Genomic DNA, 23,390 nt, shown 5'->3' on the forward strand with positions numbered 1-23,390 from the left:
CTAAAGGTCAAAAGACTGCATGACCCAGTTAAGAACCTTCACATTTGGAAAATGAATGATATGGGTAGCATGCACAATATAGACAACTGTAAGTTATGTTTGGTAGTCAGATGATGTATGAAATGTTTCACTCTCCTCTAACATATTTATGCATTTATGGAAATCTTGCAAACAAACCGCAATGTAATCACAAAAATGTACGTATCCTTGCTCCATTTATTCCATCAATGCTATGACAGATTTGAAAAAGCCACACATGAAAAATGCTCTGGAATGTGGATACATTTTTTTGGAAAGGTCATGCTGGCAATGTACAAGGAACTAATGTGTGAGCGCGGCGATTAATTGGAGGTGGATTACGTGTGCCACCCACTGCGGCGATTAAGGTTACGACCACCTTTGGAGCGTTCAGTTTGGATTCAAAGAAGAACGTGCTGCAAGACTGAAGCAATATAATCCCCTATTTCATAAGTTTGCAAATGCCAGTTGAATGGAACCAATTAGTTTTTGACATTTTCTTGGCAATCCTCTCCCTCTTCCTTTGCGGACAAACACATTGTTAGCATCTATTTGAGTTATAACTGTCTGAATAGACAAACTTGTGTAGTCTGTTCCAAGATGAAGAGTAAGCCTGAACGTGTTTTCGCCTTTGACCTTGATCTAAAGTAATGACTAACTCCTCCGACATGCACCGACGCCAAGCACAATGCCACTAGGTCAAAACAAAACATTCAGTACTAATGGACTCTGAATGCTTTGCATTCTTATGTGACTACATTTACAGTAATATTTATCTAACAACGTGCTAATACAAGTCATTGGACAGTCAACTCGGCACATTTCACAATCTGTACATTATGATGTCATATTACGTAAAGTCGGTGGATGTGAATACAACAAATTGGCATCTTTGCCTTTTAATTTAGAACATTGTATGACACTCACCTCCTCTAGTAAAGCTGCTTGAAAAGGGAATGTCTAAATGGACGGGAGCCATCTTTGGCATTCTGGATGTTCTCCTTTCGCTCCCTGAGGGGACAACATTCACCACATGATGCAAGAAGGGTAAGACAAACACAAGCCAGGATTGTTATTTTGCCTGAGGCAGAAGAACAAGACAAAACGTCAACTGTGCACTCTTTTGTCAACAAGTGAAAAACAATTAAGCCTTACATGTTTAGGCAAAAATGGCTCAGAAAATGTGGGTTCTATATCTGCAGCAGTAAGAATACTTTACATGGAGGAACAATACAGCATTTGCTTGTTTGTGAGAGGGGAAAAAAAAGAAGCAGTTTGAGAGAAGGATACAAACAAGTCTGAGGAGATGGATGGGCCGGGCAGTGACCTGTGCTTTTTGTATAACCTTTTATTGTACGAGTTTCCTTCCAAATGGTACCAAATATCAGCTACAGTGCCTCATTGTCATCCAAAACACACGCACACACAGTAAACAGGTATAAAATAAGCAATGACCCGGGAAAACACACTCGGGAGATTTATGGCGAGGCAGAATAGACCAGGAATGAACCAAAATAATACTTAAATGTGCAAGCTTGCAGTTTCTCCGTGTCAAAACAATTCAGTTGGCCTCTTTTTCCGAACAATTGATTTTTTTTTTCTCATGGCTGATGTCACATGACATATTCAGGTCAGCTTGAACCACTAATTTTGACATCACAATTATTAATTTTCAGGTCATTAACTTCAAGTCTAAGGGACTCTACAGCGCAACAAACACAGCTTTTCATCTCTACATGGTCCCAGAGGGAGGCCGTAAATCGTGATCATCCACGTACCTGGCGAGAGGCCTACGATGGAGCGGTTAGACAAGGTGCTATGGCCGTTCATCTTGAAGTGAATAGGAATAGAGTCAAGGATGGCTTGCAGATACTTTTCTTGTTCAAGGCTACTGGATGACTCGGAGGACGATGCAGGTGCTAGATCAGAACACATGTCTCAAACCAAAAATTCTTGAGAATGCTCACATTAAATTTATTTCTGGATCCGATTTACTGGTTGGGAGATATGCCTCAAACAAATTAGGTTGGATTCCTTCGATATAAACACAGGTCGTGGAAAAGTAAATGCTTATAATGAGACTCACTTGTTGAAGAGGGATTCTGTGACTTAAACAATCCCACCACACTTTTGCCATGGAAGCCTCCTGAGCGCAGCAGCACAGCTTTAGTGCGAGGATGTTTCCAACACACAACAGGAAGACGGTTGTGTCGGTAACATCGTGCCACTTTGTGTAAACTGCTGTCTTGAATGGCCTGGGGAACCACCAGTAGACCCGGATAACTGAAGTAGAGACAAATAAATATATCTTAGGCAAATATACAATTGCAGGTGTCACTGTGGGTTGAATTGTATTGAACCAATTCACCCTTCATCTTTTGAGCAAAAATGAGACTGATCTTGAAATATTTCCTGTTTTCACTTCTCATCTTCAAATTTACAGTTTTATACACAAAGGTCTGCTGTCATCTAACGGCTGAAAGTGGAATTACACTTAAAAGAAACATTAAAACTTAAGTTATAACTGGACAAAAAATTGCTACAAAATAACTGTACAGCAAATCTAGAAGCCGCAATTGATGGGGGTTGATTATCGTCCACTTTGATCTCTAACAATCACTGAGGAGTTGCAAAGTCGACACGTCAACTCCTCAAGTCTAACGTGTCATTTGCTGAGACGTGGCGTACCTGCGGCAAAGCGAATAAAGCCTATTCACAGCTGTGATCCTAAACTGGTCGCCCGACTTGGAGCGAGATGAGCTGGCTGTGATAGTACCGAGGCCCATCCGCTGGTAGTCACGGAAACAGGACTGCTCCACCAGTTGCTCCATGGTGGACTTCTCAGATGCTCTTAAAGTGCTGCAAGGTGGTGGTTCCCCATCATCTGATACTGTAGCACACATACAGAGGCGAAGTTTGACATTTAGCCTACAATTACAAGTTGGGCTCAAATAAGGACTTCATTTTGTTCCCCCGCTCACTTGATACATCATCATCTTCGTGCCAAGTCATTCTGCTGCCTCTGTCATTCCTCTTCAGTGTGGTCTGGCTGCCACGGCCCATTGTGATCTTACTGGCTCTTTTGGCTCCCTTGACAATAGTTTTGGATAGTGTTCTGAAGCGACAACAAAGCAGAGCGCAAGTCAACTTGCATGTTCCCCCCCCACATGAAGATTGTCCACCACTTCCAGCTGCATTCAAAGGATAACAAATTGTTGGATCTAATTATGTCCAGATAGCGAAATTCAGTTTTGTAAAATAATTGAAAATACTCCAATAGAGGTCAACCACCAACCTAAAGCCAGTGTTCCTTTCTTTTTGCTTTGGAAGGATAAGTTGAAGTTGAGTTTGCCCTGCAGCAAATGCAAAGGAGCTGAAGATGGATTGTGGGTAGCGGATCCGCTGTATGTGCTTCCTGAACATCTCCACCATCTCCGAGCTCACCTCTTCATCGAAAGCCACCTTTATCAACTGCAAAATAATAATATTAATAATATAAACAAATACAGAAACAAATAAAAATTATATATGTACAGTGCTGTTAGACCTGTCATAAAAATACAGCGGCGCCTTCAGATACAGGTTGAATTTATTCTTAGATGTGCGTGTCTCAAGTCATCTCAATTCATGATTGAAATGAATGGAAATGCTATTCATCTATTCAACCCCTTACTTCTACTTCTAAAAGCATCAAATAATAATATAAGAATAGCAATTCACTCAAAGAGCGCTCATGTCTCAAGTTTGTGCTCACAAATCAAAGCCCCCCCAAATTGCCTGAATGCCAGCTCATATTTTGCAAAAAAGACTGGTCACTCGTATCTCAAGACACTACTGTATGGCGAAACCTTCTATGTAACCACCTGAAAGGATGCAGAACGGAGTTGGAGCCCCTCCTGCATGTTCTGCTGCAGCTGGTTCTGGATGCTGATCTTCTTCTCCTTAGTCAAGGTTGACATTGGGAAAGCTCGGATCACTGCCTGCTCCCCCACTGCACGGACGATCAATGACACATGCAGAAGAAGTATGGCCAGTGCAGCAGTGATGCAATGCAATGGCCTATCAACTTGAATTGGTTGATAGCATATGGCCATGACAGTGTATTTCTTCTCGTTTGTTTTCGTTATCTTTGAAAGCTTCATTTGGTGCAGAGTGAACTTACCCAGGGGGTCGTGTGGAATGCCTTTGAAGATGATGCGGTATGTGGTGAGGAAGAGTGCTCCCTCTGCTGGTAGGATATGTGGGCCTCCCAGCAGCCCCCCAGTAGCTTCTTCCCTGCCATCAGGATCCAAAAGTACCCTCAGCCCCTCGGTCACAAACTCCTCCCCAGGAAGCAGTGCTGGGCGTAGAATTTTTGGCTGACGGGACACGACATGTTGCAAATTAAAACCAGAAAGGTCGCAAAATGTGAAATTTTTCATTTTGTATTCTGGGAGTCCAACTCTCGACGCATATCGGTATGAGATGATTAAAACATTTTTCAAATCACAGCGCTTTGATAGACATTCAAGCTCCACATGCATGCCACTTTCAAAAACAGGCACGCATACATCTTATTTTTTAAGCAATAAGTCGCACTGATGGTAAATACCACAATGGAATAGAATTCATCAATATGAGAAAATTGATTCAGTGAAATGAAATAAGAAATGTCACTCATTAAAATGGGTCATGATTAATTTGATTAGGAACCTACAAAATAAGCGACTTCTTCAACAAGTCAGCTTAAGATATTTACCAAATTTTTGCACTCCAGTTAAATTGAGGCTAATCCACATAGGGCTGCAATTTATTCAATCAAAATCACCAACACTGAAGCATATGAAGTCCTTGGTTGGTCATGAATTACATGCAAGCATGTCACATTGACAATATATGCAGCTTGCACTGGGATCACAGCAGCCGTGGAACCAGTCTCATAACGCTGTTGTCCGTTTGACCTCAGCTTTTTTTTTTTTTGGTACCCGAAAGAACCTATGATATTATGCTAAATATGTCTGGGGGAATTTTAACCATCATAATTAAAGCCAACTTCAATCGCTCTCAGCAAGTAAATGGTGACCCTTTCAGAATGGTCCAGGTTTAACTAGTATCTCAGATTCTTGCAAAAGAAGAGATAAACATCGGTTCAATAATCTGATTTGACCCAGGTCAGAAGTTTAAAAGAAGTATTGGATTGCATCTTTAATGTTTTCCCGTTATTCCTTCCAGGAATAAGTGGTGCTAATACCAATACTAATCTGACTCGTCATGAGGCCGGTGCCACTGTTGTTTAGACACTTTTTAGTATTTGGCATGCGTCTTGCAGCTTGCAATCCAGCTTGGAATGAGCCACAAAGTTCATCAGACAGCTCACCACAACTTCCAGGTTGGTCTCAAGGCAGTACTTGGATGCTGTTTGTCTGTGTGTATGAGTGCGTGTAACAAGGATTACCAAGTGTTGGCAGACACAATAAAAACACAGCAGGGTTCAAAATACCAAGTAAAATATTTAAAAGTGCACTTGAAAACATTGGAAATCTTCCACTTGCTACACATAAGCAGGGAAGAGAATACAAACTGTGGCGGTCTATAAAAAAAGGCCATATATTATCAATTTAAGTTTCGACTTTCTTTTGTTGTTGTTTCTCTCATTCGGCAAAAGTGGTTCTGAAACAAACACAAAGTTTGAAACCACTCGCCAAGAAAATTAGATCACTCACAATGTCACAATAGACAGATTCATGTGAATGTGAGGATGAATATTTAGAAAATCTGTATAAAATGTTACTTTTGTTGTTTTGCCTTAATTGTGTCCATATATCGATAGCAGTGATCTTTTTTTGTGGACAGTCTTGGGAAGAGTGATTCATATGGACATTTCAATACTGCTGTTCCAAGCATGTCACCATGTAGAGCATCACACACCTTCTGAATGGGCGGTAATCTCCTGCTCTCCCTGTGAACTGCTTCCAGAGCCTCCATCTGCATGGCAACGATGCCTGTAGGTCGCAAGATGAGGTTACCTGGTGTCCACATGCGAACTCAGCCGGTACAAAGACACACATGTGCATGCACACATTTGTACAAACAGTGTGTGTATTAGGAGGTTTTAAGGCCATTTAACGTGTCAGGAGTTAATCAGATCAGAGGCCGGCGTTGCTGAGAATAAACACTAGCAGGAGTTACTCTGCACAAAGCTGAGGGAATTAGGACAGCATCTACGTGAATGAACAGTGTCTGTGACGTACCAGGGATCATGCTGTGGAGGTTCTTGATGTGTTCCTGGGTTACTCCGCTCTCGGTGCACACCTTGTCAATGAAGCGAGCCACAAACCTGACCACCGAGTTGGCCACGTCGCTATTCTCCGAGTCCTCAAAACCGCTTTCTGTGTCGAAGCTCTCAGCAACGCTGCCGGCGATGCTATGAATGATAAATGGCATGATGAAAAGCAAGAACGTGTAACGGGTCAAGCTGCTGCGCCCATTGGGAGATGTGAGAGCTGTGTGCTGACAGAAGTGGTCAGAAAACAGTGAGCAAGGCACAAGCAATGTGCAAAGGCAATGAGGATTAATCTATGAGCCATAGAGAATGTTTCATATGAAGAAATCAGCTTTCGCAATCCAGACTAGTGAGTGGCGGGATCGAAATATCTTCTCTAAAAACGTCTGAGACTCCAATGGAAAAAAAACAACAATGAAAGAAAATGACTACGCAAACAATTTTGCAGCTGTTGTCTCATATAATTACATCCAAAGAATAAAGTCACATTTTGAATTTTGAAGCAGGTTTTCTAATAGAACGGCAAAATGTTGGTGAAAAAATAGTTATATACCGCAAATAAAATTAGAACACTGTGTTCATCTGAGGGATTTTGGCAACAAGCGAGCCATTTTGAAGTAATTTATTTCACAGTGCTCAGCGAGAGAAATCACTCCTATTTTGTTTGGGTTGAGTTGAGTGGGCCCATTAATGACACCCAAAGGGGTGAAAGCCTCACTATTTTGTGCAGTAACAACATCCTGAATGCATCTAGGGCTAGTTAGATGCGAAACAAACATAGGAGACATATTTCATTCCGTTAAGCAACATGGCAAGCAACATGCGAGCGACATTAACCCACATAACTTAAAGTTACATACAGTAAGTACTACACTTTATTAACACATGAACATCCCCAAATCATGAAACCTTATTGATAATAAAATGTACCTTATATAGCGCCCAGTTAAATTGGTCCATATTTTTAGGCTAATCTGTATGTGGCCATATGTTGCGTCATTTTCATAAATGAAAATGAAGACAAAATGATTATTGATCATCATTACTCATCATTTAATCGATGGGGTTCCGCCGCCCTTTGCAATGCGTGCTGTGCTGCTGGTTTTTGAAATAGAAAAATGTTGCATCATATAAGCAGGTACAATCTTACTTTCCTTTTCAAGAGTAACGCTATTAAAAAAATGCGCTGCCTTAAGAAAGTGAAGCCCCTTTCCTTTCCCTGCTGACCTGTTGGTGACGATGCTGTTGCTGCCGCTCTCCCAGTCAGCTGCGGGCGTGTTGCGAAGCAGTTTGTTCTTGCTGGTATCCAAAGGAACTAGCAGATATACCATGAGGCTGGCGTAATGGATGGCCTGACTGAAAATGGTACTCTCCTCGTTCTTCACCAGCTCCTGCTGCTTCTCTTTATTCAGGCTTGGCCACAAGCGCAGCTGCTCGGCAGCTAGGTCCATTGCTGTCTGCTCCTCGTCTTTTGCAGGCGCTATGCCCACATCCTGGAAAGAGATGGCGGTAGGAGAGGAAATGTTGGAGCGGATTGAGAGCCACTAAAAGTTCACAAAAAGCTCTGACTTAACAGGTTTTAAAAAGATTGCAGACAACACAGAACTGCTCAGCGGATATCAATGAAAGGCCGTGTCTGAATTGGCTGTGAATATAACCAGGTATTCATTGTTTAAACACAATTATACTTAATCCTATTCTATCCTTTTACCTTCAGTCTGGCAAGGAAGCCCCACTTCTCCTCTGGGCTGTTGAGATACAAGGCTCGGATCTGGCTCTGGACTTCACTGTAGAAAGTGGCCTCCCAAAACTGCTGGCTGGTCCAGATGGAGTGGTCCTGGATGCAGGTATAGGCAAATTGGTTCACCCCAGCAACCAGTTTCTGAAAGACAAAAAAAACAATCTGTATATTTGTTTTGTTTTATTATGGCGTTAAGGAAAAATGATGTTTACAGTGGCATATGAAGTGAAGGGATATGAAACAGAAAAAAATAATAATGGAAACTGCCTGTAATGGACACTACAAACACATTCAGTAAAGTCACATATTTTTGATAACCACTGAACAATTATTTTTTATTCTCGCACAAATTAGTGAAGTAAAACGTGTGTCGTGCAATGCAGAAACTCAAGAAGCCTTTTGGGATTGCATCAAAATTTAAAGCCTGAAACCAGAAAATGAACGGATGATGAGAGTCATCCTCGTATCTAATTTATGTTCAATGTGATGACACTGACAGCTGCACTTGTTTTTCCACTTCGCACAAAAACAAGAGCCGAACTAGCCCTGACTTCAAGGAAAAGCAATCCAGTTTCCAAATTGTAATCTGTGAAGCTAAAAGGTAATTTAAAGCAGTGACATTTTGATTTTTGTTCGGAGTATTTTGAAACAGCAAATGTTTTGTTTTGACGTTTAACTAGAGGGGGGGTGAAGAGTAGGCACGTGCAAAAACAATCCAGGAAGGGAATGTGAACTGCTCGGCATCTGCTTACGACTGTAATTTCTGGAATATAAGGCGCACCTGAATAGAAGCCGTACCAGCTAAAATTCAGGAAAAATCCCATTTTGTTTATATATAAGCCGCACTGGACTATAAACTGCAAGTGTGCTAATGTTTAATTTCCATATGCAAGAGAATATGAACAACTCATACAATATTATAAAAATCATGAAAAATCCATAGATAAACCGCACTGGAGTATAAGCCGCAGGGTCAAGACTTGTGCAAAAAATAGCGGCTTATAGTCTGGAAAATATGGTACTTTTGAACACTCCAATGTAAGCTATGACCACGTGTAAATAAAATATTGCACTTTATCTTCATACTGAGTGAAGAACATATTGGGAGACCCAGCACTGTTTTTAGACCAGCTTTTGATTCCCCCCCACCAAGAATTGACACTAAGCAGTTTTTAATCGGCACTTTATTGTTTATCCTCAAGTATGAGAATTGGAGATGGTTGCTATAATTAGAACCAGCACAAACAGCTTTAATCCCTCGATGATAATCCCAAAACCACGAGATGGACTGCCTGACATAATGTTCCTCACATGGCCTATCCTGGAGCCAAGTTCTCTCAATTCATTAATTACACTAATTTTGTAATTAAGCTACAAACAAAATTATGACCAAAATTCAGCAGATGCCCACAAACATCACGAGCCTCTTACGAGAAAAAAAACCTACACCCACTTCTCTTGTGTTACATTACAAAACAGAGGAAATATTTTTTGGGAATCATACACAAAGGTAAGGACTTTTGTGATTTTTTTAAAAGAAGGTGTAAAATCACCTGTGATTTATAATGTCAGTCAAAAGTTTGGAATCATTTTCTAGTGCTACAATGTGAAAGTGTGTCCAAACAGGCAAATTACTGGGTCAGGTTCACCCCCCCGACACACACACAGTACCTTACAAACAGGAAAGCAAGCAAGACAGGAGACAGTGTCAGGAGGAGTTCAAAATGTTGAGCTCTTAGAACTTTTCCCGTCTCTGGAATATTTTGTCCCTTTCAGGAATACACCGGCACCCACTGTTCTTTCATATAGTAATTCATATCGCCTTAAATAAATACACTATGAGTAATATGACTTGTTTTCCATTACGCAACACTGATGGCAACAAATACATTCTGTCATCAGTCTAACTAATACAATATATCATTATGAAGTTCTTTCCAAAAAAGAGAGCTCAAATTGTGAGGTCAAAAATAATTTGAGGGAAGACTTTATTGTAACCACAGCTGAGAAATGCGTCATAGTCTAGACAAGCTGAATTCAAGCGATAAGGATGGAAGAAACAGTATTCCAAACAAATATGAACAGCTTTCAAAAGCTCTGTAACACCTCTCTGCTATATGCTGTGTCTAAATGCTGATGTGTGAGCATGTTTGTGCGCGGGGGTGTTTGTGGTCTACACTCAGCTTGGCTGTGTTTTTCTGACTCTTCAGATATGTGCAGGTCATTTCGACCTAGGTCAATTCTTCTTAATACAGCGAGCCACTCAAAAGACAGATGGTAAAGAATGAGATGGCGAAGGGGAGAATAATAGAGAGGCAGGAGGAAAGGAAATAAGGAAATCCAAGTGAAAAGGAGGAGGATACTATTATCAGACCCATTTGGCTGAGACGCTCGACTCGTGAAGGGTGGAATGTAAGTTTGAGAAAGAGCTGAAAACAAGCCCCAAATCAAACACAAAAAAAAAAAACCACCAAAAGAGCTAAGGAGGGACACACTGTGTGTGGGTAAGAGGTAAAGGGGCTATCAGGATCTGGGATCTTGTCGTGATGTTCAAGCAGTAAGTAGCCTGACTGGACATCACTGAAAACTAAAATGTTCCTAGCCTGGAGGCAGAAAAGTATTTTAAAAACAAATTGTTCCCGAACTGGAGCAAAAGTATTTTTTTTTCTTTTGTCGGAATGCATAATTACCTTGCACACAATCAATCAGAAAGTCAGAATCATAAACAAAGCCACTGACAGAACATAACTGCGAAATAGTAATGACACAATGTATAAATGTTCCAAAATAAGGTAAACAGATTAAATAAACCAGAAGTTGAACATTTTTGGAGTTACACAAGGGTCAACCAGTACATCGCTTTCCTCATGACAGGAAAATGGCCAGCCCACTGGCCCATCTAACAGCAGAGTGTGTAGGTCACCAAATTTCTTTTATCCCACTATTAGGATAAAGACTTGTACTGTGGCACATTCAAATAGATTGAATATTATGCAAAAGAAAGCAATTCAGATGTCAGTGATCCCCATCCATCTCCCGATAAATACTCATATTCAGATAACAAAGGTCAGAGGAACTGTGCAGCTCAACAATGCATCTAACAAAAGGCCACTGCGGTTGTATGAAACCTAGATGAACTTTACCAACTGGTACCATGCATGCAAAATACAACGGCAGATTTGAGACATTGGTTTGTCCTTACTTCTGTTGCAAATATTAACAAGCGTGCGTAACATACAGTATGTTAGATGAGTCAGGGGGAAAAGCAGAGGCGATTAAGGAATGAACGAAGAATGTGGGTCAATAAGATCATCTGTTAAGCGTCAACGTATGGAAGCAAACACTGAACGTCTCGAGTAGTGACATTATGTGGTAGGAGGCGACTGCAGTGAGACAAACGCAAAGCAAAATTCTTTTGCAACCAGGTCATTGTGAACACATCAGAGTAAAGTTGAGGAGACAATGACAAAAGTACATTATTTTATCAAATTAAAAGTTTGTCATTCAATATTGTTGGTGAATAAGCCTGGCCATAATGCACTGCACCGCATTTTGCTGCCACGCAGGAACGAGTCATTTAGTCAACCACTTCTTGTGTGTCTTTTAGGTCCAAACACAATTAAAAGAGAATGGCTTGGGGGACAAGTATGCTTTAAGGGTCCAGTCAAAGTCCAGAAATGAACCTGACTCAAAAGCTTCAGAATTGAATGCTTGTGAAGTTAAAGAAGCAAAGAAATGTTGCTGATTTACTGCATGAGGAAGATGTCGAAGGAGAGACATACACATTGTGCAAATGGCCATAGATGGGATAATGTAAACTGCAGTGCAGCAGTATAACCATCTAAGCAGCTCATATTTCAAAACAAAGGCTGCAACAATGAAGTCCACTTACATATAGTATGTATTCTTTATCCTCCACACCAGAAGAAGCCACACATTGAATTAATCACAATGCAGTTACAATTCTTAAGAGTGCTATTTATCTCTATCTCTAATACTATGGTGACAATGAAATATTGTTGTGTGTCTAAAAGGTTCAAACACTATATCATGTAAAGGGCTGGAAGTGGTTTTAGCGCAACAGGCCTCCCTAGCACTTTGTATGCATTATCCGTGAAACAGAAGCCTTACGCAGAACACACATCTGTGTTGAATGAACCTACTTACTCTGTAAAAAGCTGTTGACAGTGGCAGCAGTGCAGCAGCCACAGTGTACTCCTCTGAGCTGGAACAGTCCTGTGGGTCAAACAACAGGAGACAAGTGAGAGTGGGGCAAGACGCAGCAGGTCACAGGTTACGCATTTCTGTTGCAGCTCCCAACACACACCAGGACCACTAAGGGGGATGTATGCCTGTTTGGGTAAATGAGACATTGCGTTCTTGCCGGTAGGCGTTCCTCAGCTATATCTTAAGAAACGTTCTGTCTAAATGGACATCAAGCATGCATGTAACACATGGGAATGATCGATGAGATGAACACAAAGGGGTAAGCCATCCAATTACTTTTTACATAAAGACAGTCATGTCCTGTTAAATGTCAGTGCCAAGCCAAAAAAAAAAAAAAAAAAACTTGCCAAAACCGTTCACTTCACCATGTTCCATAGTTGAGACAGACACATGCTTCCAATAGCCTTATATAATCTGTACTCGGACACACTTGTTTAAGCAAGTCTTGAATTTATTTGCAACATATTTTTGTCTCTTGCAATTTTGACCAGATCACAAACATTCACATGTTGCATAAAATGGTCCAATTTTTCAACGCCATCTGGTCATGCCGAGACACAGAACCAATCCTTTTTCTTTCCTGCTTTAGAATCAAGAAATGCTTGGAAATATCTCCTCAGTGACATATAACTGTTACACCTGTCAGCAGTTTTTCTTTTGTCATCTCCCTGTGCAGCTTGTCCATCTGTCTTGGAAACTCAGTAGGTTTTATGATCTTTTTAATTGGGCTTTAATGAGAAGCATTGGAAATTAACAAACTGTTGAAATAAAGGAGCCAACTGAAAAGAATTAACATGAGATTTTCTATCCTGGCCAAATTTATGAATTCGTATTGACACATGCACTATTCAATGAAAATAGAATGTGTGTTAACGCCAATGTTTTTATTATGTACAGCAGGGGTCGGGAACCTATGGCTCGCGAGCCAGACATAGCTCTTTTGGCGACGTTAAAAATGGTATTAAAAAGAATACATTAGTACACTCAAAAAATCGTTGGTCTTAATTAAAATACATGCATTTAATTCTATTTAACCTATCGTTTTTTTTTTAAATGGTATGGCTTTCACGGGAAATCATTTTTATAAAATGGGCATTTATGGCTCTGTCCGCCAAAAAGTTTCTTGACCCCTGATCTACAGTATAGTCATACCTCTGAATTTGGACTCATTCCTCAAAAGGGATATTAACAATCAGTTCACTCTTACAGTAATTCTAATACACTATAGAAATAAAACCAAATATATGTACATTTACATGGAACCTTTTGTCACAAAAGTGGATTGCTTCTTCTAGAGATTTTGGCGTTAAGTCCCAAGGTAACCATTCCACAAAGAACCCCATTTAAACTCATTCACAAATGAAAGGGAATAGATAATTTTAGGCTTAACTATATGCATATATGTTGAGTTTTTTTTAATCAGCGTTTCAAAGAACATGGCTAGTATGGGAAGTACATTAAAAATCAAGCAGGAGCCTAAGCGGCTCAAAAAAACTGATGAGAACAGGAGAAAGGATGCAAGTCGGACTCCAAAAGTACTTATAATTCACAGGAAATTGGTACTTATTGGTGCTAAGCTAACCAACTGGACTTAAGGAGAATATAGCCAGAGGAAACAAAAGTAATACCATGCGCAAACAGCAGCACTGATTTTGACCTGGTGGCATACCTCATAACCCTCAATTGGACTTGTTTCATACAGAAAAGTATTTCTTTAGTAATCTGATTCACTTCAAAATCATGAAAAAGAATGTGCACATACACAGTCACACGTTGAGATAGCAATAGTTCACAACATAGGGTAAAGAATGCAGAATTCTCTGATTGTGGTATGTAATGGAGCCCCCCTGTTGCCACCATTGCTCAAGAGAAAAAGAATGAGAAAAAAAATCCAAGAATGTACAGAGGAGCGAAAATGCAAAACACAAGTGCCGCAGCTACACATGAAAGCAAACACAGTTTCTGTTTTATTTTGCTTGTCACTTGTGTTTGTCTTTTCTGCCATTTGGGCTGCGATAAAAAGTTCCACCTTGCAGTGGCACCAGAGCATTGCTTACCAACAGTGAACAATGCTGCGGGTGACTGAAGTCCATAATGGGAAATGCATAAGTGATGAGGGCTATATAGTGATATATGTATACGTAAATGTAAATACAATAACTTTCAAAAGTTTGGGGTCACCCAGACAATTTAGTGTTTTCCATGAAAACTAACATAATTGCACAAGTGTTTTCTAATCATCAGAATCAGCTTTATTGGCCAAGTTTGTGCATGCCAAACAAGGAATTTGACTTACATTACAGCCTTGTAACACAATTAGCAAACACAATGGACCATTAGAACACTGGCGAGATGGTTGCTGAAAATGGGCCTTTATACACCTATGTAGATATTGCATTAAAAACCAGTTTAAACCTAGTTCAATGTTATCCTCATTGAAAAAAATAGCAATTTTATTTAGAAAAATAATGACATTCCTAAGTGACCCCAAACTTTTGAACGGTAGTGTATATATATTGCAACAGAATTTTTCAGATGATGAAATCACCACGAGACAAGGAGGTTGTTGGGAGGTTGTAATGTCTTCTAAGATTTATAAACCAGCTGCACATAAAATGGTTGTCTACTATTGACTAATAGAAGACCAAATTCCACAATGTTTGGAGTATTGTAAAAAGTATTTTTTTCCTTCTAACGTACATTTATACAAATGATACGTGCAAGGTTAAGTCAACTTCATTATCACCTATAATCTCTAAACAGTCTGGATGAGTAGCGACACCACACATAATTTCGAGATAAACTCACAAGGAGATAAGTGCAACGGTCCAAAGAGGGCTTGAAAATAAATGCAAAATGATTTTCCAATGGCATTGGGAAAATGATCAAGCATCCCATGCAGGGTTGGGAGTACTTGCAATTTTATTCTGGAACTCAAAAATGGATAAAAAATAACTTGTTCTGATGTGTCGCCTCACATTTCTGGCCACTACGACACCCCGCTGTCTTCTTTTCCTCCCATTATTTACTGTGTTTCTCATCAGTCTTTTCCTCCCCCTTGAAGGTGCGGAAATTCTTAACGGCTACGATGACTAACGTAGCTATTCGGCATCAGACACGTACACGTTACGGTGAGCCCAAAACTCAAGTATGTGACAGAAATGATGTAGGAAGTGAACAAAAGGAAAACTTCCTGAAAAACTATCCAGGAAATCTGCCGGAATGAAGTGATGCATTTGGAATGCACACGTAAATGGCACTTTTACGCACATATAGTGCATACGCATATTTTGGTTCATTGCAGCAAGGTTGAGCAAAAGAAAGAGAAGGTCACATAGTTGACCTCTGTGGTGTATTGAGAGTCCTGAAACCCGATTTCAGCAGATGTTTACCTGGCCGCACTCGACATCTAAAGGAATGAGTTGAAAATGGGAAGGCTACCCGGTTCCAATTCCTATTGACCATTGCTACGTTAAGCAGCCCATCAACGTTACTGAGGCACACAGAGGCCATGTTTCCTCAGCAAGAAACTAATTTATGTGCTAAGTAATGTCGAAAGTAATGAAGTCCTACACTGAAACTGTTTGAAACTTATAGTGGCCTTCAGGCTCACCAAAGAGGTGCAGTACGTCAGCACCAAGACAACGCTGAGATCAATTTTCTCCCAACAACATCTGTGTGGAACATGTTTTCTGTCTTGCCCACTTCTCACCTCAGCACATCAAACTCACCATCATGTGGGACATATGGCTTCGGCGGCACCGTGGCCACTTGAACCTCCCGACGTAATCCCCTCTCCTAGTAAACTGCCATTGAGAGTGTGTTTTTTAACTAAGATGAGGCCCTGGGCTATGAGAGAGCAGAGCACAGAGGACTAATAATCCTATCTGACAGGAAATGGTTGAGATGCCAGGATACATCCACAGCAGGCCTGATTCCCCCCACATGGCTTGTGTACTGCAGGGAGCAGGAGCACTGACCGGCGTGCGTGCACACACAACGAGATGGGCAATTAGCTCAAATGCGTCAGTGGGGCTTGTTACTTGGTGTGATTCATGGCAGAAACACCGATAAGAATAATAACCTTTGTTTAAACAGGAAAAAATATTGTAAAATCTTATTGGCGGCAGCAACACATTCCTGAGAACGCAACTTTTTTTTTTTTGTACATTACAGGCTTTGGAAATTTACTTGGAAAAACACATAACTAGGGCTGTGGCTAACGATTATTCAAACGACTCAATTAATTTTATTACAAACAAACGAGGATGCAAAACCTTTGCCTCAAAGCTTTACAGAATTACAGTTACTGTGCATCCGGAAAGTTTTCACTGTGATTTTTTTGTTACAGCCTACAGTTGTTTTTTTCTCTCAAAATTCTACATATAACCCCAAATATTGACAGCACAAAGTTTTTTCTTCTTCAATTTTTTTATTTTATTAAATTATTTTTTTAAATTTATTTATTAAAACGTAACCTGTACACAAGTATCAATACTATGTACAGCCTAAAGTCTTTTTGATTAAGATGTCACTAGCTTGGCTCGCTTTGCCTGTTCCTCTTTGGTGCACAGCCATTTTCAGATCTTGCCAGAGATTCAAAGATTCAAAGATTCAAATCTGGGCTGTCGGGGCCATTTGAGGACATTCACAGAGTTGTCCTGAAGTCACTCCCTCATTGTCTTGGCAGTGTGCTTGAAGTCATTGTCCTGTTGGAAGGTAAACCTTCAACACAGTCTGAGGTCTTGACCAGTTTGCAGAAGGTTTTCAACCAGGATATCTCGGTACATTTCTATCTTTCAAAAACACTTCATTATGGGGTGTGTAGGATTTTGCGAGTAAAAAATGAATATAGTCTATTCCGGAATGAGGCTGTAACATAAATTACGGGAAAAGTACCACGCTGTGAATACAGCTGAATACGTTTTGTGTCACACTCCACCTCCACCATCTGATCCTCAAAATCCTTTCGGAAGGTGATTACAACCAGAAACCAAAATTGTTATTTACCCCAAGGGAGAGGCAGTTAAATGATCAATGTCATGATTGGCCTCTTAGTGATGATGTCATTGTGAATGAACGTGTCACATACATGTGGCCGCCAGAAATCCTAATGAGGCATTTTGCTATCGTTCTACAATAGCATGCAACATTTTTTACAGGATAGGTCACTCTGATCCCTCTCTCCCCTTTGTTCCTCTTTCTCGCACGCGGAACTGAAATATCACTGTGAGTCTGTTATGAGGCAGCGTGTAGCAAGAATGGGTGTGAAGAACTAATAATGTGACTGCCAATTTTCTATTTATATTACTTTCTCGGCTCGTCTCTAAGAAATCCATAAAATCTGAGCTCAGAACATTTGCTTGGATCCAATAAAAAAAAAAAAAGACACTAAAATCAGGATGTGTGTCAGTATTAGTGGCACGCCAAGAGTGGGATTCTCCAAGAGTCTTTGTCCACATACACTTGGTAGCTATTTGTCAGTAAAGTATGTGAAAGTCAGTTGGTCAGTAATTTAAGACCAGTTCAGTTTGGTCCAGTCAAGCCAATGAGACTGCTCGTGCCAACCAATAGCTTTGTCACATGGTGACAACTTCAACATTGTATTCATGCCCTGAGTAGCTGCCAAGATTGATTGGCTTTGTAATGAAAAAATGACTGGAATCCAAAGACACTCCATGAAATCTGCACACTTGGGACTGCTTACGACGATTAAACTCTAAAGAAAGAGCAGATTCGAGGCAGTAAAAAATAAAGAATTAGCAATAAAGATCTGGCTGCTTTTGTTGAGTGAAGCCTCAGATTCTTTCAGGACTGCAAAAAACAGACGGCTTACTGATTTGGATAGTTGTTCCAACTATGGGGGCACCAGGAAGAGACAAACAAGTTGTCTGATAAACAATGAGCAACATTACTGAGCTCATTCTTACAACATGTTGTAAACAAGTGGAGAATACAGGAAAGCTAAAACCAGGAGGAAGGGTAACCGTGGACAGTAGAGGTCTTATGTACAATTGTGCTTCTCTGACATTGCTTTTGCTTAAAAGCTGAGGACATTGTAAGTATTTTCCTGTTTTGATTTCCGTTCTGGATGGATCCGCGACCATAAATCGTGGTTATTTTTACCTCAAAATGATTTTATGTAAGAGGTCAGAAAAGAAATGTGGGGTAGTTGCAGTTTTTCATTTCTTCAGCCTTGTCAAATAGCTGAATGATTATTAGCTTCTATTTCGGTTTACTTTTTGTTGCAAAAATTGCAATTGCCTATTCTAAAAGAAGAAAAAGATTTAGGCACTTGATTGCTGACAATCTTAGGTTACTACTTTCTTTTGAAACATGATAGGGACCAAATTTTCGTAACAAAGTTTTGTTTTTTTTCTTCATGGTTTTCAAATTTGGGGAATTACCTGCAGGGCACAATTCATCATCCGAATGATGTAGTCAAACTGTTGGTGGTCCAGTATGGCCCGATTTTGCTGGACATGAAGACTTAGCTCCTCAGTCAGACACTGGCGAGCGGCTTTGCCTTTGAGTGCCCGCAGAGCAGCAGGGAGAGTCTGTGAAGAGGGTGAAGACGGACAGAGACAGCGTTAGGGAAGAACTTAGTGAGACTGTAACTAATGCAGATGGACTACATTTGACGAGCCATAACATAGGAACATAAGAATAACAATGACGCTCCCAAAAAAAAAAAAAAGAAGACATTTACTGCGGTGTCTAATAGAATGAAGTTAATTTTATGAATAGATCTGTGGTCTCTAGACAGAATTTTTGTCATTTTATTTTGATGAGCGGGATGAAACGTTACAACTTTACGATAGTCAGTGATTGCAACAGCAGTATTTACATTCCCTTGAGTAGAGCCCCGTGTTTATTCCGACCATATGTCAAACCAGGTTTTATAGGCTCCTTGATGGTTCACAGGATAAATGGCATGCATTCTCAAATAAGCAGCAAGACCAGTGCTTTAATTATAAAACAAATATATGAAGTTAGTAGGCTACGAAGCAAACTGGCTGTTGGCCATTGCAAGAACAAAAATGTGCTCTATCTTTCCCTCTGATACGCCGTGTTGTACACAGAACCTTAGTGAAGGAAAATGTGAGACGACACACAGGATGGACTAATTTACCTTAATAGTGAAATAATTGGTTGCTCAAGTAGGCAACAAAACACTAACTACCTGACTCTGAAAAAGTACATAAAACCTCAGACAGTAATTCTCAAAATGCAGTACACATACCACCAGTATTAAGTACATGAGCTTCCTCTAATGCACAGGTGTCAAACTCAAGGCCCGGGGGCCAGCTATAGCCCGCCACATCATTTTATGTGGCCCGCGAAGACAAATAGTGCATCAAATCCGTGCGTCATTACTAGAATTGCAAAGTCTTCACTTTTAATATCTTTTTTTTTTAAATATTTGACCAGTTTTTACTCGTCTGATTTGAAAATAAGTTGTCAGTTTGTTTTGTAGCTTTTACTGTATATAATATGAGGTGCTCATACATTTATTTGGGCCCTCCGAAAGAAGCTATGACTACAATGCGGCCCGTGAAAAAAATGAGTTTGACACCACTGATCTAATACATCTCATGAAGCAAATTGAATGATTGTGCACTGAACCTTTTCAGTCTCGAGGATCTTGTTTTCAAAGATGAAGGCTATGCAACTCCTCACTACCTCAAGCCTGCGAGCACTGTTAAACACAGAGCCTGTCTTTCCCATAATGGATACTGAAAAACAAAGATAAGGAATCACTCCACATATTAATAGTGCATTAAGGATGGGTTGTGATATGGTGATAGTAACAGGTGGTCATACCGACAGGAGGACCAGCAGGTACAACACACTTCTTCTCAGGCCGTGTTGATGGAGGGGCATTGATGCTTTTGGCCACACCCTCCTGCAGCAGCTTCTCCACTTGATCATCACACAACAGTGGGAAGGGTACCTGGTGCACCCGAAGATGTGATCCCTCTGATGGCCTAGGCACTTTCTGGAATGCCAAGTGGGGGTTCGGAATCTCCTAGTGATAACAAATGCAAGAGTATTAGGTATTAAGATGACCAATGAATTAAAATCACATACAGAGGCACCTCGAGATAGAAGTTAAATTTGATCCATGAGCATAAAATGTTTCCACATACGCCCTGCAATGACCTCAAGTACTAGTCATTGTCGTTTGGTGCACTAGTTTTTTTCCTGTGTAATTTTGTGATGTTGTACTTTATGAGCGGTCATTGAACGCAAATCAATTCTACCAACGAATGTGTGTGAGTACAGCAGAGGCCAGGTTTTACTGTATATGCCAATGATTAATTGTGGAAAGCATAAAAAAGCGTGATATGCTCTTAACGTTAAACATATTCATGCTTCATATTCATTACATCAATAAATTTGTCAGTCTCACATTTCTGTATAGCTGCTCCGAGAGTTCCCTGATGCGTCTCTGCAGCTTCGCAGGGTTGTGATCTTCTTCCCTAAATTTCTCAATGTCTAAGGCCACCAGCTATGAACACACAGAATAAAAGTAAAATATAAACTGCAAAATGCTCCTGAAGAACCCCGGTTGTTAATGATAATGATCATGTCAAATACGAGCGTACTATTTAGGAGGTTTCTATGTTAAATTGAGTGGGCTAACCTCATCAAAGAGATCACAAGCTCGATAAGGCGGACCACGCTCAGAAACAAACCCAGCGAAGGCCATGCCATCCAAGACCTTGGTGATGAAATCGTTCTCAATGAGGCCTCGCTGGCCGAGAAAGGCAGTCTGCACATTGTCAGAATTAAAATAGTTACAATATTGCACATATGTGAACAATGTGATACATTCTTGTACTGTGGGTCACAGTATAATTAAAGGATATTTGCCCTGTCTTTCAAGTAATCTCCGCAAGGTTGTGTGTACCTAAGAAGGCATGTCACTGAGGCAACATCAATTGTTTGTGGGTTGATTGAAACATTACTTGCTGATTTCAGGAAAACACGCGAACAAGATTATAACAAAATCCATGTGGGGTACTTTGCTGATGATGATCTGCTCTGACGTTACAATGGAAACAACGTCCGGCAAACAAAATAAATACCAAGCAATAAGGGACAATCATGCTAATAGTCTGTTGATTCCTGGATGTTTACACGTACATTTGCTTTATGGGAAGCTTTTGCTAAAAATATCGGTGATTAACAGGAAAACTTCGTTTTGCACAGAATTGGTACTTGTTATCTTACCTTGTGAAAGTGAATCACAGTTTCAGAATGGATACGGATGAGCTGCAGGCATGACCTGTAGCCCTGGAAGAGTTGTGCAAACAGCCTGAGAAAGACAGCCCTCACCTCTTTGTCCTGTCACACATTCAGACACAAACAACATACGCATCTCAAAACTGTGAAGCAACATCACTGTGATTATCAATTAATCATCGAGTTTAGATAACAGTCAGTTGATGCGGAATCTCAATAGTGTGACCTTCTTGGAATAAGGGCCTTTTGTTGAAAGCAGAAGCATTGTCCTCATGGGGGAGGAAGACGTCAAACTATGGGCAAAGGGAGGCCATGTGACGGTGATGCTGACTTACCAACAATTTGAGGTTGGAGGGTGCAGCGCGAGGCGGAGGGAACGCATTGTCTGCAATCTCTAGATCAGGATGCAATACCTAGAAGAGGCAAGCTTTGCACATCACAATTTTCCATAAACAGCAGCAGAACATACCATTCATAAAAGGGATATTATTCCGAGATAGGCATGTTTTGTGTTGAGTTTAAATGTTTTATTTGTTTTTGCCCCTCGTCACTGTTTATTAAGTGTCTTACTGCCAAGTTTTACAACATTTTCCTTAGTAAATCTGGACAGTCCTTGGACCGAAACAGAGTTAAAGTTAAAATGCTGGGAAAAAAAATAAAGAAATGAACGAAGAAGCATTGACATGCTTACCAGTGACAAAGCCGCCTGTGTTTGGCTGAGCAGAGGTTCAGGAAGTAGAGACAAGTGGATACACTCTGGGATTTTGATTGTGCCTCCATCAAGGTCCGCGATAATGACATCCAACTGGTGACACATGAAATACTGACATATCAGGCGCTTTTATTGCACCTGGCGGGAATTCCGCAAGAAGCAACACGTGACACAGGCAGCTAAATCAAAACTCTACAAGGACAGATTAATTTATGTGTACTAAACATTGCATCATCACATTTTCCAAACTATTTCGATTAAGACATTTCATTCTGCACTCACCAGATCCTGGATTTCACTCTGAAACATGGAGTGCACGCCAATGATAAAGGGTGTCGGCGAGCTCAGCACCTCCAGTAGGCGTGAAGGCAGGATAGGGATGTAGGGATAACTACGAAGATAATAAATACACACGCATAGATAAACACACATTATATGTCAAGCAAGACCAGGAAAAAGGAAATAAAAAATGAACTAAATGATTGAGCGTCACAAAGCACATTTCCCGGCACATTGTTAAAAACATAAACAAACCACAATACAACCCTTCAACAGGAGGATAATAAAATTATTAAAATATCTTTAGATAGTGCTGACTGTGAAACTGAAGACAAGGATCAAAGTGTCAATGCACACACTGACCTGTACTTGAGGGGAAACATAAGAGCTTCCAATGCGCGACACGCCTCCCCAAGCCTCTGGTAACTTGTGGAGTGGAACAAAACTTTGTGCTCAGTCAGAATCGCACAAAACAGACTCAAAACATTTTGAATTCCTGGAACAGGGAAACAATTAAAGAAAACAAAGAAAGCACAATTAACGAGGTGTTTGGAGGAAGGGATGTTGAATGTAATGGCCGCGTTGTTCCAAATTGGTTATGTAACGTAATCGACTACTAGTTATTTACAATTTCAGGAACTGAGAAAATAGGACCAATTAATGGCCTCTGGGGGAAAACTGGATGAAATTCAACAAATATCATGCTCGGTGCCAGCGATGGGTGTAAGACTGGTTATTTGGGTTAATCGACTATTAGCTTAATTGGATGACAGGTTGGACTAGAGTCAAATACTAATGATCAACTTTATCAAGGGGCTCTTAAAGTACTGTGCAACACTTTGGTAGAAAAAAAAAAAAAGATATTCCAATGATAACCAAGTAACCACCACAATACAGTGCTA

The 23,390-nt window shown here is 40.4% G+C and overlaps 1 protein-coding gene across 2 annotated transcripts in view; it reads right to left on the minus strand.

The window, feature by feature from the left end:
- Positions 1–23,390, minus strand: part of sbf2 (SET binding factor 2) — a 60,221-nt gene that overhangs the window by 9,272 nt on the left and 27,559 nt on the right. For both annotated transcript variants that reach the window (XM_049718963.2, XM_049718962.2), the window contains exons 7-29: positions 22,852–22,984; positions 22,492–22,600; positions 22,189–22,302; positions 21,833–21,910; positions 21,486–21,599; positions 20,896–21,024; positions 20,662–20,760; positions 20,073–20,277; positions 19,875–19,984; positions 18,656–18,805; positions 12,189–12,257; positions 7,992–8,162; positions 7,508–7,773; positions 6,249–6,421; positions 5,926–5,999; positions 4,181–4,376; positions 3,882–4,009; positions 3,314–3,489; positions 3,000–3,133; positions 2,707–2,908; positions 2,105–2,301; positions 1,797–1,937; positions 946–1,029 (exon numbers count right to left, since the gene is read on the minus strand). In XM_049718963.2, the coding sequence (XP_049574920.1) occupies positions 946–1,029; positions 1,797–1,937; positions 2,105–2,301; positions 2,707–2,908; positions 3,000–3,133; positions 3,314–3,489; positions 3,882–4,009; positions 4,181–4,376; positions 5,926–5,999; positions 6,249–6,421; positions 7,508–7,773; positions 7,992–8,162; positions 12,189–12,257; positions 18,656–18,805; positions 19,875–19,984; positions 20,073–20,277; positions 20,662–20,760; positions 20,896–21,024; positions 21,486–21,599; positions 21,833–21,910; positions 22,189–22,302; positions 22,492–22,600; positions 22,852–22,984 (3,252 nt within the window). The remainder of the gene's footprint in view (positions 1–945; positions 1,030–1,796; positions 1,938–2,104; positions 2,302–2,706; positions 2,909–2,999; positions 3,134–3,313; positions 3,490–3,881; positions 4,010–4,180; positions 4,377–5,925; positions 6,000–6,248; positions 6,422–7,507; positions 7,774–7,991; positions 8,163–12,188; positions 12,258–18,655; positions 18,806–19,874; positions 19,985–20,072; positions 20,278–20,661; positions 20,761–20,895; positions 21,025–21,485; positions 21,600–21,832; positions 21,911–22,188; positions 22,303–22,491; positions 22,601–22,851; positions 22,985–23,390) is intronic.

Source organism: Syngnathus scovelli, chromosome 4 (assembly GCF_024217435.2).
Source record: "Syngnathus scovelli strain Florida chromosome 4, RoL_Ssco_1.2, whole genome shotgun sequence".
Taxonomy (NCBI): Eukaryota; Metazoa; Chordata; class Actinopteri; order Syngnathiformes; family Syngnathidae; genus Syngnathus; species Syngnathus scovelli.